Here is a 13,339-nt window from a genome sequence, read left to right as displayed (position 1 = left end):
GTGAGTGGCTGGTCCAGGGTCTCACAGCCCACAGGGTGTACGGAGCTGAGGCTAGTACAGGTGAGGCCCCCTCTCAGGCCTTGTGTTTGCAAGGTTGGCCTTGAGCACGTTCCCTGTGTGGACCTTTCTTCCTGCCTCCAGGGCAGCGATGTTTCCATGGTGCTGGCTCCCTCTCTTTCTGCAGCTTGCTGCTAGCTCCTGAGGCTTGGGTCTTCTTGATCCTGAGGCCAGCTTTAGCCATCACCCGGGTTCTCTGTGGCCCATGCTCCTCCCCTTGCATGTGAGGGAATGAGCCCCTGGTTCCATACACAGCGGAGTAGACACTAGGACAGACCTCTCTGACATTCTGTTCTGTGCTGTCTTTCCTGGAGACCCTTCCCTATGCCCCCTCTGCCAGCCCACCTGCCAGCGTCCCTGGCAGCCTTTGCCTCTGCTGGGGAGGTAGATGTTGGCCTCCATGACCTTCCACCTCCCTGTACCAGAGATTTGCTTCCACTTTTCCCTCTGGGCCAGGGAGGGCATCGCCTGCTCCAGGGTTGCAGGGATAGCTGACCCCAGGATGCTGCCAGTGACCAGAGGCATTCAGTTGGGCTGATTAAGTCCCCAAGCTGGACTTCAGTTTCCTTATCCATCATGCAGGTATCAGCCCTGCCTTCTTCCCAGGGCTCTTGTGATAATCAGACGGAAAAACAATGCTTGGGACACGATGAAGTATTTTGCAAATGTTAGTGGCTATGCAAGTGAATATCATTTGGGGGGTCTGGGGCCACCCCACTACGCAGCCACCAGAACATGGCTAATGGCAAGATAATCTGACAGACCAAAGCATTTCAGTGCAAAAACTGGAATGTAAATTTAATTCTGAATGTAGTCTCTATCACACCCCTCTCTTTCTGGGGTAGGGCTGAGAGTTGAGTCCTGGAGACTACTGCCTCCCTGCCACCCACAAGTGCTTGCCTGCTAGTGGGTGGCTCCTTCGGTTTCAGCAGCATCACTTCCATCTTCACGCTCTGTGGTCGTTGCCTGACCTGCAGTCTGTCTGGGCCCCTTTCTGCCCCCAAACTGGGCCTTTCTGGTTCCGGTGGGCAGCCCCAGGGCCCCTCTGGGGCGGGCTGTGGAGGCCCCCCTGGCTGAGGTCTTGTTTTGGAAGAAAGTCTGCGCTGGCTGCTTCTATACCACCAGCTGTTTCTGGTTTGGGCAAGGCGGGCTGGAGTCCCACTGCTGGTGGAGCACCTGCTGATTTGTAGTTTGTGGAACCAGGCCAGGTGGATAGAGACTCCGCGAGAAGATGTGGCGGGGGCCTGTGGTGTGTCATTGGATTGCTGGGCAGGAAGGGAAATGGAGGATGGGCTGTGGGCACCCTGGAGGGAGAGCAGGGATCTTCTGGTCCCAGCTCCATCCTGACTCCTTTGTGACCTTGGCCTTCCCTGCTCAGGGCCTTGCCTTGCTGCACTGCCTGTGCCATGAGTGAGAATCAGATGAGCTCATGCCCAAGGACTCCTGGGCTCTGAACTCCAGATACTGCTGTATGGAGGGGAGTGGTCAGTGGTTCCTTTTCGCCTTTGAAAACACACTCGTGGTTTGAGGACAGCAGAGGGGAGTACATGCCGTCATCATGTTCTCATGCAGCCCCTCATCCACTGAGTGTTTCTGGGCGCATTTCTCTCCACCTGATAATGCAGGATTCGCCTCATTGCCCTTGGAGAGTCCCCTCCAGCTGTGTCATCCTGAGAATGAGTCCTCTCTCTAGAAGTTATAAAAACCTCACTGATCAGAGGGAGAGTTCCTGTCTGCCCAGTGGTCATCCAGGGACTGCCGCTGACCATCTGGGCATGAAGTCAGCAGGACCTGGAAATTCCCTGTTTCCCTCTTTGTCTTTCTTTCCTCCAGAAGTCCAGGCCCTCCGGGGCGGCTCCTCTGATCTCCAGAGAGGGTTTTCCCACAATAGGATATTTCTCCTGCGTGTCCTCTGCCCGCTGCCTTTCTTTCTCCCCAAGCTGTGCCCCCTGAGGCTAAAGTAGGGGAGCATAGCTCTGTCTGCCCCCTTTTTGCTTCTCATGAACCCCTTTCCCTGTTGACTCCCCAGTGCCAAGAGAAACCGAGTGTTGCGTGTTTCAGAGGACATGGGGTGGGTTTCAGTTCCCACATCCTGCATCCTGCTTTGTCCCTTGACCTTACATCTGGGCCTCTCTGAGGGAGCATGGCTGGCCCAGCCCCGATTCTAGAAGTGTCTGGGTATCCAAGTGCATCTGGTCAGTGGGTCAGGGTTAGGCTCTCTCTGGGATGCTGGACATGGCCTTGCAGGAGGCGGGCTCAGGGTCAAGGGCTCGTTCCCTTCAGTCTGACTTCTCTGAATTCAAGGTTTGCCGAGGCCCTACTCTGGGCCACTCTGAAGATACCCTGGCACACAGAATGGACTTGCTCTCTGTCCTGATGCAGCCTCTAATCTACAGGACAAGGCAGACATTGAGTAAGAAATTCCCCACGCCTTCTTGTGGTGTTGACTGTGAGTTCCACGTGGGGTGCATGCATAGTGGTGGACAGGAACTAGGACACTGCTGTCCTTTTCATGCAAGGTGGCTCCAGGCCCCTTCTAGTCCTCTGTTTCACTGTTCTTGAACTCCAAGCAGTTCTCAAGGAAGGCCCACCTTCCTGTGCTCCCGACAGGATATAAAAATGTGCAGAGTATGCTCCTGCCTCAGGAAGTTCCCAGCCGGATGGCCAATGCCCGCACCCGTCAGACACATGCTGTACCGGGTGGCAAGGCCCGTGAGGACAGAGGCGAGCAGAGGGGAAGGACCCCCAACATCTGTCAACATTTTTGAGTACTTTACTTTGTGCCAGTTACAGTGCTAAGTGCTGCCCCCACACTGTTTCTTAGTTCAGTGGAAACATCTGTGCTTTGTGCTTTGCTGTAGAACATTGACCTTTCAGGTTAAAAACAAGTCGCCCCTAAGCCGGGTGATGACTTGTGATGGGCGTGTGGGTAGCCGTCCTTTGCCTCTCGGGCTCAGCAGGGTGTGGGTGCCTCCCACATGGTGTATTCATCTTGTGTCTGTCAGTCTTTGGGAGCGGGGGTCCTGCTCATCAGAACTTCGTTTTTCTTTCTGGTCTGGCCCAATCCATCCTATGGATGCTCTTGGAAAAGTCCTTATTGGTTCTCATGCTGCAGGGCAAGGGAAACTGCCCAGAGGTGACCCGATAGCGTGGTGCTGCCCTACAAACAGGCTTGAACTCCCTGTCTGCCCCTCTGGCTCTGTATCCTGGCTGTGTGAGTGTGGTGGGGGTTAGAGTCACAGCAGGCAGAGCTGACTTTGCATCTTGGCTCTTATTGCTGGCCGGGTCATCGTGGCTGAGTTACTTAACCTCTCTGAACCTCAGCTTCTTCTTTGTAAAATGCAGATAGATTAGTATGCATGTTAGATACTGTGCAGCTCCACCAAGATTGTATATCTGAAGGGTTTAATGCAGTGCCTGGCAAGGAGATGACTCAAGGATGGTGGTGTTGCCATTAATCCTTTCTCACTCTGATCTTTCATTTCCATTCGGGGAACAGGGTGGTACGGTCGTAGTCGCCTGGCAGAGCCAAGGACCCGCGGAGCATGGTGTGGACTTGGGAGGGTCTTTGAGGATTCCTGATGAAACAGTTTTTGTCTTGGGGGTGGTGACCTTGGGAGGAAGATGCCGAGCCCCCAAACCCTTCTGAGGTCCCCAGTGGAGGCCTTGGGGGCCCTTTCATGCTGGAGAGCTGTTTGGAGGGCTGGAGGCTGGCTCGGTGTTTCAGCCTTAGGGCCTCTGCCCTTACTGTTCTCTCTGCCAAGAGTGTTCTTCCTTCAGATATCTTCATGGCTAGTTCCCTCACCCCTTTCAGGTCTTTGCTAAAATAGCTCCTTCTCCATGGGGCCTTTCGTGCCAGCTCCATTTAACATGAAATTCCTTGCCTCACCCTTCCCTGCCAAATTTTTGTCCATAGACTTTTTGATCACCTGAAATAATGTGTTCCCCACCACCCTCCTCTGCTTTCACCACTAGACTATAAACTCCATGAAGCAGTTTTGTCTGTTTTGTTTGCTGATAATTCCTCAGCACCCAGACGGGTGCCTAGCACAGAGTCGATGCTCAGTAAGTAATTGTTGAATGGATGAGTGGATGGACAGAGAGCTGCTCTGCCAAGTCACGGAGCTAGGATTCTAAAATCACCTTTCCAACTGGTTTCAATGACATAAAGCAGATGAAACTGAACAGATTACTAAAAAAACCTTGGTGCGCAAATAGACAGTGGTTTGATGAAAAATTCTCTGTTCCTTAGAACTGCAAGGGACAGACCATACATGATATGAGACTCACGGAGGAGGGTGACGGTGTATTAAATATTAGTCAGGGTGTTTTTTCTTTTCTTTTTTTGAAGAAGATGATACACATAAAAATGGAACTTTGGACTGGGTTGACTTGCTTATCCCTTAGGGTACAAGCATTTCACTTTAAAGATTACTGAATTAACTTAAGACTTTCATTTCCCTCCCTCAGAGAGGGGAAGGGACTGCCCACAATCCCGTAGTAAATTAATGGCTAGGCCTTTAATTGAGTTAGTGTTTATTGGGCAAAATTCATAGCTAATACTGTGGTAGGCTCTGAGGATGCAATGATGGGTAAAACATATGGGATTCCTGTTCTTCTGGACCTCACAGACAGGACATGAACTCAGATTTGGTTTTTTTTTTTCCCCAAGTCCAGGTTCTTTCTTGTATCCCACATTGCACCCTACTGTTTATTTGGACTCCTGTTCCAAACAAGTCAACAATGCATTGAGGCTGCTAAGAGAAACTAATGCCATTCTAAGGTTGTATTAATAGACGCAAAGTGTCCAGATAAAAGGAGGTGACTGTCCTGCTTTGCTGTAATATGGTCAGACCAGCCTAAAGCGGGGGACTGCCTTCTGGGGCATTGACACAGTAGAGCTTCTCTGCAAAGAATGCCCCCATGGCCTGGCCAGCCTGCTGATATGCTGCTGTTGTCCTTACAGCCAGGCGGGCACCACGGCAGGGGCTGAGCTACCCTCATGGAAGGGAGAGGACCGTACCGGATCTACGACCCTGGGGGCAGCGTGCCCTCAGGAGAGGCATCCACAGCTTTTGAGCGCCTAGTGAAGGAGAATTCCCGGCTGAAGGAAAAAATGCAAGGGATAAAGATGTTAGGTAAAGCAGACCCTGTCCCCTCCCTGCGAGCGCCCCTCCCTGCAGAGTGTGATGCCAGTCCGTCTACCAGCAGCGGAGAATGAAGCTGGCATATGCCTCTGCCCAAGTCATCCCCGTCCCTCCTGGCCCAGCACTGGCTCCTGCCTCACAGTTGTCTCTATGCACCGTGTAGCATGGTGACAGTATTCCCAACCCCGATTCCTCAGCACCCTGAAACCAGGATGACAGGACTCAGGTCCAAGAGGGAGGTGTGGGCTCAGGGAGAGGGGGCTGGAAGGCCCAGTTTGTGGCCATGGAACTAGAATGGCCTCCTCTTTCTGGGGCATGAGAGATGGGGAGAGCTGGCATCACCAGGGCAACTGGGGCACGTGTTCCCAGGTGTTGGAGCAGGGAACAGAGTTTGGCTTGAAGCAAGGAGGTGGTAGATCCCCCAGTTCTCTTCTCCTGGCTCTTGCTCAAGCCGTCCCCACTTTAGAACAACCCCACCTCCCTCCACATGACCGACAGTCCCTGTGCCTCAGCACCCAGTTGCTGTATCCCCTTCTCCTCCAGGCAAGGCTTTCATTGATTTTCCCATCCAGAGGGGGCTCTTTCTTCCACACTCCTGAAACTCTTCCTTTGCCTTGCTGCTCCCTTTTCTAGTCTCAAGTTTTAGAGGGGAGCACGGCTCCCTGATTTTTAAAATGCTTTCTCCTTGCTTGCAGATCCTTGCTTGGGATAGCCGACTGGGGAGGGAGGAGTCAAGTTTCCCCATCTCCGCTTGTAGGAGAAGGCAAATGGAGGCCTAGAGGGCTGGTTGGAATTATCCAAGGTCTCCACCCTGCAGGCAGCCCTTTGCCCTGGAGGCTCAGGCTGTGGGTAGCCCCGGCTGCTATGGTGGTAGGGTGGGGGGCCCCTGGCTGGGTGTGAAGGGAGTGGGGCAGAAAGAGAATGCTGGTGGGGGGGCGGGGCGAGGAGTTTCTCATAGATTCCTTCCGCTCCTGTGTCCCCCGATTGCTGGGCCCTCTTCCTTGCTCTAGCCTGTTTCTTGTGGTGGGCCAGTATGGAGTTTGTCCCATTTGGCCCACAGAGCAATGGTGGGAGTGAAGTCCAGGGCCTGGAGCCTCGGAAGCCAGGCAGCAGCAGGGTTAGGGGCCTGGGACAGGGAGAAGCAGCACAGTGAACTGAATAAATGCTTTTGCTTCCTCTTCCCCAATACCTCTAGGGGAGCTTTTGGAAGAGTCCCAGATGGAAGCGACCAGGCTCCGGCAGAAGGCAGAGGAGCTAGTGAAGGACAATGAGCTGCTCCCACCACCTTCTCCCTCCTTGGGCTCCTTCGACCCCCTGGCTGAGCTCACAGGTATAAGAGGAGTCTGGGTACCTCTGACTGTCCCTGAAACTAAACTGCCCAAATCCTTCACAGTGAACTCCCTTCTTATGCCAAAACCCACATCCCCTGGTGTATCCTTAGGTCACAGGCTACCCTTCCATTCGTGTTTTGGCTGCCACATTCCCCCAGAAGGTCAGATTTGGAAGGGACTTCAAAACAATCTTGTTAAAAATAGCCAGTGACTCAGCACTCCTGAGGCCCCAGCAGACATGAGTAATAGATCACAACAGTTGACTGCATTGCAGACCTGTGGCCTGGGGGCTTTATCAACATATTTAGTGAACAAATATTTAATGAGCAGCTACTATGCGCCAGGCATAGCGCTCTAAGCAGTTACTCCCTGTCACTTGGAGCTGGCATATGAGTTGAAAGCTCCCTGGTCATGGCCTGCGCTTCCATTTTACAATTAGGGAAGCTGAGGCCCGGGAAGAAGCTGGACTTGCCTGTTAGCCTGCTGCAGCGTATTTCAGATGTAAGGTTACGTGTGCTGCCTGTTAAAGGAAAGGGTGACTGTGACTCGGGTTTGAAGTCCCATGTATGGTAGAGGCGTTACCATGCATACAGAGTGTGCATTACTCTGGCATGTCTCCAAGTCCAGGGCGAGGTCTGGGACCAGGATGGAAATGATCCCCACCCCAGCTGGACTCAGATGCCTCCTGCTGCAGCTCTACTGCATGGTGTCTGGCCCAGGCCAATGTGACAGCCTTCTATTGGCTGGTGGTTGCATTTGCTGAATGGACAAATGGAGGAAACTGATGGTCTCAGAGTCCACTGTGCTTCAGTCAGTGGGCATTTCCACCCTCTGCTTGTCTATTTGGCAGTGTTCCTGAGTTCCTGATTGGTGCCAGGTCCACTCCCAGAGTGAGAAGTGAAGGTACCTTCAAGGAGCTCCCTGCAGCAAGAACCGCAGGAAGTCAGGGAGGGAGGTCCAAGGCTCAGTCCTGAGTTTGCAATTGCTGGCCATATGGCTGTGGGCACGTTGATGACCTTCCCAAGCCTCAGTGTCCTGACCTTTAAAATGGGCACATGGGGCTTTTATGAGAATGGCTGGGATAATAGATGCATAAAGACTTTTAAAATTGTAAATCATTGTCTTTATCATTGAGGCCTGTCTGGGGCAGCAAGGAGCAGCAGCCAACTTGGGATTTTCCCAGTAAGCCCAGGGAGCATGGTCTCTCTGCTGAGGCTCTGCTCTGTCACTCCACGGCAGGCCATTTTCCCAGACTACCTGGCCCTGATGAGACCACCTCCCATTCTCCTAGACTCAAGTGGGGAATCCTGTCTGAGAACTCTTTTGTCAAGGGCTGTCCTTGTGAGGGTGGTACCTGGGCTTTTCCCCTTCCCAGTCAGTTCATCTGTGCTCTCTTCATTCTTCCAGGAAAGGACTCAAATGTCACAGCACCTCCCACAGCCCCTGCGTGCCCCAGTGACAAGCCAGCACCAGTCCAGAAGCCTCCATCCAGTGTAAGTTTTATTTGGAGTCATGGGTGGAGGTTGTCTGGATGGACCTCAAGGTCCTACTGACAGATACAAGAACATAAAGAAAGAGGGTCGAGGTCAAGAAACTGTGTTCCGACTCACTGGGTGATATTGGGCAAGTCCATCGCAAGCCCTCTGGGGCCTCAGCCTCCCCATTTTGAAATGAAGGTCATAGTTAAAACTTACCAGGAAGACCCTGATATGTACAAGGAATTCTTCTCACTTACTAAGTTGTATACTGTTAAGTATCACTGAGTGTGCACCGTGCTAGGAAAACAGACAGATGTGATATGGAGCTCACATTCTCAAAGAGGGCTCAGAAACTATCTTCTACAGGCTGGGCACAGTGGCTCATGCCTATAATCCCAGGATTTGGGGAGGCTGGGGCAGGAGGATTGCTTGAACCCAGGAGTTTGAGACCAGCCTGGGCAGGATAGAGAGACTCCATCTCTCTAAGAAAAAAAAGTAGTCGAGTGTGGTGGTATGTTCCTGTGGTTCCAGCTACTTGGGAGGTTGACTGAGGCAGAAGGGTCACTTGAGCCCAGGAAGTCAAAGCTGCAGTGAGCCATGTTGATGCCACGACTCCAGCCTCGGTGACAGAGTGAGACCCTCTCATAAAAAAAAAAAAAAGAAAGAAAGAAAGAAACCATCTACAGATCTGGCTGGAGAAGTTTTGCTTGGTATCCTACAAGGGATTGTATAGTTCAGCATCCTTATCCTACAGGTCAGGTGCAGGGAAAGAAGGACCTGTTTTGAGGTTACGTGGGTAATGGGAAAATGTAGATGGAGGAGAGAGACTTTCTAGGGCAGGGCCAAGAGCCAGAGGTGAGTTCTTGGTGGCCCTGAGGGTCAGCCGGAAGCTGAGCACTGACTCCTCTCATCTATCCTGCCCCTTTCTGGGATGAAGGGAGGCTGCAGACCGGTTTTAAGGGGGACATGGAAATCCCGGATCCCAGAGCTAACGGCTGGTTCAGGTGGGCCATTGGCATCTTGGTTGGTTGAATGACGGAAAGATGTGAAAAAATCTGGGATTCCTTGGCCACCCTGGATTTGGTTGAATCCTGAAAGAGTCTCCAGATTTGTTGAATCGTCTCTGGGACTTTTCTCAGATGAGTTCACTCCTCTGGGATCTCCAGGACGGAGTTGGGAAGGCCAGCACAGGGCCGTGCTTGGTGGTGGCTGTAACAGCTGCCATCTGTGTTCTGGGAAACCGATCAGAGACATCTGGGCCTAAGAGACAACTCTGGGGCTGTGGCAGGAATGCTGGATCTGCAGTCTTGGGTTCGGTCCCTGCTTTTGCATTAACCAACTGTATACTGTAGTTTCCTCATCTTTCCAAAGAGGATATAACCTTCTGAGCCACTCCATGGGTCACTGTGAGAAATAATAGAGCTCACGAAAGCATTTAAAAAGTACATGGTCTTAAAAAATGCAATCCTACAGTGCTGCTGGCTCAAGGTCAGCTAATCCCACATCTCCCTTCTACAGAAGAGAATTGGCCATCGAGGGGATATGACCTCACATTACGTAAAGGGCTATGACAGGCTTGTCGAGAATCCTGCTTTGTGATCTCATGTGAGATGATATGTAACGGTCCCTGTGAACTCAAAGTGGGAAGAGATTCTGTCCCCCTTGCTGCTCTCAGCCGCAGGGCCGCAGAGGAGGGCTGAGCTGTTTTTCTCTCGGTCAGCACCTGACTTCCTTTCTGCACAGGGCACCTCCTCTGAATTTGAAGTGGTCACTCCTGAGGAGCAGAGTTCTCCACCAGAGAACAGCAGCCATGCCAATGAAACGGTGAGTGGACGGGCAGGCCCCCGGCCTTGACCTGCTGCCCCCTTTCTGTCTTGTCACTTGCTACCATGTGATAGACACAGAACCTGTTCAGATCTCTTAGGTACCCTGGAGTCACTTGGGGATGCACGAGGGGCAGGAGCAGAGGGTACTTCTCGCTCACATATGCAAATTCCTGGGCTAGTGACTTCCCCGACTTGGGGCACACAGGCACCCGACCGTTGTGAAAGCCTGGGCTCTTTGCCAGCCCTGTTGCCTTCTACCAGGGGCCAGGCACCTCCGCACACTATGACTCAGCCCTTTGGGTCTGTGGGCTTCCAACCCTGGGGGAGAAAGAAGGGTCAGGAAGGCCCGGGGCCCTGTAAGACAGGTGATTTACCCTTTGTGCAGACTCTTGGAGTACACAGTTAGGAGGTTCAGCCTTCCACTTACACGCATGCATGCACACACACGCACACTCTCTCTCTCTCTCTCTTTCTCCTACAGCTCTGGAGCGTCTGCCCAGCATCCTCTTTCCACAGCTTACAATGCTGGCTGCCTTTATCCTAACTATATCCCTTCTGTTCTCTCTTAAAATGACAGACTTATTGAAGAACCATTGTGAAAAGTCTGGAAGATTCTTTAAACGTCCTAAATTCCTACCTTCTCCCTTCTCTCTTCCTTCCCACTTTTAAGTTTTTTCTTTCTTTCTTTCTTTTTTTTTTTTTTTTTTGAGAAGGAGTCTCCCTCTGTCGCCCAGGCTGGAGTGCAGTGGCGTGATCTCGGCTCACTGGAAGCTCCGCCTCCCAGGTTCACGCCATTCTCCTGGCTCAGCCTCCCGAGTAGCTGGGACTACAGGCGCCCGCCAGCACGCCCAGCTAATTTTTTGTATTTTTTTAGTAGAGACAGGGTTTCACCATGTTAGCCAGGATGGTCTCGATCTCCTGACCTCGTGATCCGCCTGTCTCGGCCTCCCAAAGTGCTGGGATTACAGGCTTGAGCCACCGCACCCGGCCAAGTTTTTTTCTTTAATTGTTGTTATGCAAGCAGTAAGTGCTCTAGCTCTTCACTGATATGTTGATCCCTGCTGCCTCCCTTCACAAAGGTTTGGCTGACAAATGTGCTTGTGTTCACTGGTTGCCCCGTGTACCTGTCAGTGCCCAGTGCAAGGCCCCCTCAGGTGGTTGTCTAGATAACTAGCACGTCTTCAGTGTTGAGAGGTTCACCACGGCCTCAGGCAGCTCTGAGTATTAGAAAGGCTCTTTATGTTCTGTCTGCTGGAACCTTCTGTCCCCTTGTCCTGTTCTGTCCCTGAGGGCTCTGAGATGCTGGCCATGGAGGCAGGATCCCCTGCTCAGAAAGCGTTTCGCTCTGACTTTGGACCGATAACTTTAACTCACTTAGTAAGTTCCTCATTAGCTCTACGGTGTGCCCTGTCTTTGCTGAGCCACTGAGCCAAGACAACACAGGCCCCCCGTGCTCTGAAGCTTGTAGTCTGGAGAAGTAGCTGGCATGGGAAGCATTGCATGAGCCCTAAATAGAGCAGCATCTGCCACCTCAGCTCCTTTATGGAAAGAGGCAGTGGGGGAATGGATGCAGAGTTGAAACAGCAGCATTTCCTCTTGTTAGAATGTGGCACTGACGCCGTTACACAGGTGTTCAGGGAATGCCTGAAGTTGTGGTTATAGTCATTGCCATTCCTCCAGAGTTCAGAGAAATGCGAGGTCAGTGCAGCAGAGCACTGGATAGCGAGTCAGGAAACCTCAGTTCTCATTATACCTCTGCCTCTGACTTACTGGGTGACTTTGGGCAAGTTCCTCCTCCCCGTAGCTTGGTTTCCCAGTCTGATTTCTGAGGCTCCCTGTAGCTCTGATGTCCTGTGATTCGCATAACTGTTTCTGGGAGGCTGCTGGAGGAGCTGAGCCATGGGCAGGGTGGGAAGGATGAGCAGAACTTGCAGAGGCAGAGAGGACACTTGGGGTGAAGCCTGCAGAGGCACCGGACCTGGTGTGTGTGGGTTCAGGCAGGGTAAAGTGGGGAGCCCAACAGGATGCTGCTGCAGATGGGACCTGCGGCTGTAGGGCCTTAGATGCCCATCAGGGGAGCTGGGCCCAGTGCCGTCTGCGGTAGGGTAACACTGTAGGTCCTTGGGTATGGAATTGGTGTAACAAAGGCAATTGTCTTTAGTAGGAGTATTCCAGATAGACTAGAGAGGGAATGGACTATCTTGCCCACGGTGTGCTTTATTTCTTATATACTGTACTAGTTGGGATTTTCTGAAATATCTGAAGCTGTGGTTCTTAAACGGTTTTGAGTCTTCGGTCCTCAGAAGCTGATGAATGCTTGGACTATTCCCCAGAAGACACACATGTAGGCCAGGCACGGTGGCTTACGCCTGTAATCTCAGTACTTTGTGACGCTGAGGTGGGTGGATCACCTGAGGTCAGGAGTTCAAGACCAGCCTGGCCGTTGCGGTGAAACCCCATCTCTACTTAAAATACAAAAGTTAGCCCGGTGTAGTGGTGCACACCTGTGATCCCAGCTTCTCAGGAGGCTGAGGCAGGAGAATCGCTTGAACCCAGGAGGCGGAGGTTGCAGGATGTATATGCAGATGTCCCTTGGTATCCATGGGAGAGTGGTTCCAGAACTCCCTGAGGATACCAAAATCCATGGATGCTCAAGTCCCTTATGTCAAATGGTGTAGTAGTTCCCTATAACTTATGCACATCCTCCTGTATACTTTAAATCATCTCTAGGTTACTTATGATATCTAATACAATGTAAATGCTAAATTTTGTTATACTATATTGTTTAGGGAATAATGACAAGAAAAAAATTCTGTACATGTTCAATACAGTTTTTTTTGTTGTTGTTTGTTTGTTTGTTTTGTTTTGTTTTGTTTTGAGACAGAGTCTTACTCTGTTGCCAAGGCTGGAGTGCTGTGGTGCGATCTCTGCTCACTGCAACCTCCGACTCCCTGGTTCAAACAATTCTCCTTCCTCAGCCTCCCGAGTAGCTGGGATTATAGGCACGTGCCACCATGCCCAGCTAATTTTTGTATTTTCAGTAGAGACAGGGTTTCACCACTCAGGCCATCTTGATCTCCTGACCTTGTGATCTGCCCGCCTCAGCCTCCCAAAGTGGTGGAATTACAGGCGTGAGCCACCACGCCCGGCCTGTTTGTTTTTTTACAACGTTTTTGATCTGTGGTTGGTTGAATCCATGGATGCGGAACCCATGGATATGGAGGGCTGACTGTACAGTGATGTCCATTCTCTGGGCTTGCTGCTCCCAGGGGTCAATTCATGGTCCTAAGAACCCTGTGAGGTTGAAGGGAGAGAAGGGTTGTGCGGACATTTGGTAGATGAGGATGCTGAGGTCCGGCAGACAAGTGACTTACTGTCAGGCACTCTGCAAGGCCCAGTGTGTGGGAGGATGGTGGCCCCGCTGCTGTGGAGCCACCAGTGGCCTGTGGGTCCTGGGTCCTGCCCTGTGAGTCAGCCCCAGACAGGGAACCTGCATAACT

At 51.9% G+C, this 13,339-nt stretch overlaps 1 protein-coding gene across 24 annotated transcripts in view; it reads left to right on the top strand.

The window, feature by feature from the left end:
• The window catches only part of TNIP1 (TNFAIP3 interacting protein 1), a 57,832-nt gene that overhangs the window by 17,547 nt on the left and 26,946 nt on the right, over positions 1-13,339 (top strand). For 15 of the 24 annotated variants that reach the window (XM_005558295.4, XM_005558293.4, XM_073994610.1 and 12 more), the window contains 4 exons: positions 5,024-5,195; positions 6,400-6,534; positions 7,943-8,028; positions 9,757-9,837. In XM_005558295.4, coding sequence (XP_005558352.3) covers positions 5,060-5,195; positions 6,400-6,534; positions 7,943-8,028; positions 9,757-9,837 — 438 coding nt within the window. In that variant the 5' untranslated portion in view covers positions 5,024-5,059. The remainder of the gene's footprint in view (positions 1-5,023; positions 5,196-6,399; positions 6,535-7,942; positions 8,029-9,756; positions 9,838-13,339) is intronic. The other 9 variants (XM_073994612.1, XM_073994611.1, XM_073994614.1 and 6 more) reach the window with 1 other exon arrangement.

This window comes from Macaca fascicularis, chromosome 6, assembly GCF_037993035.2.
Source record: "Macaca fascicularis isolate 582-1 chromosome 6, T2T-MFA8v1.1".
Classification (NCBI taxonomy): Eukaryota; Metazoa; Chordata; class Mammalia; order Primates; family Cercopithecidae; genus Macaca; species Macaca fascicularis.
This window is presented reverse-complemented; position numbering and strand designations above follow the sequence as displayed.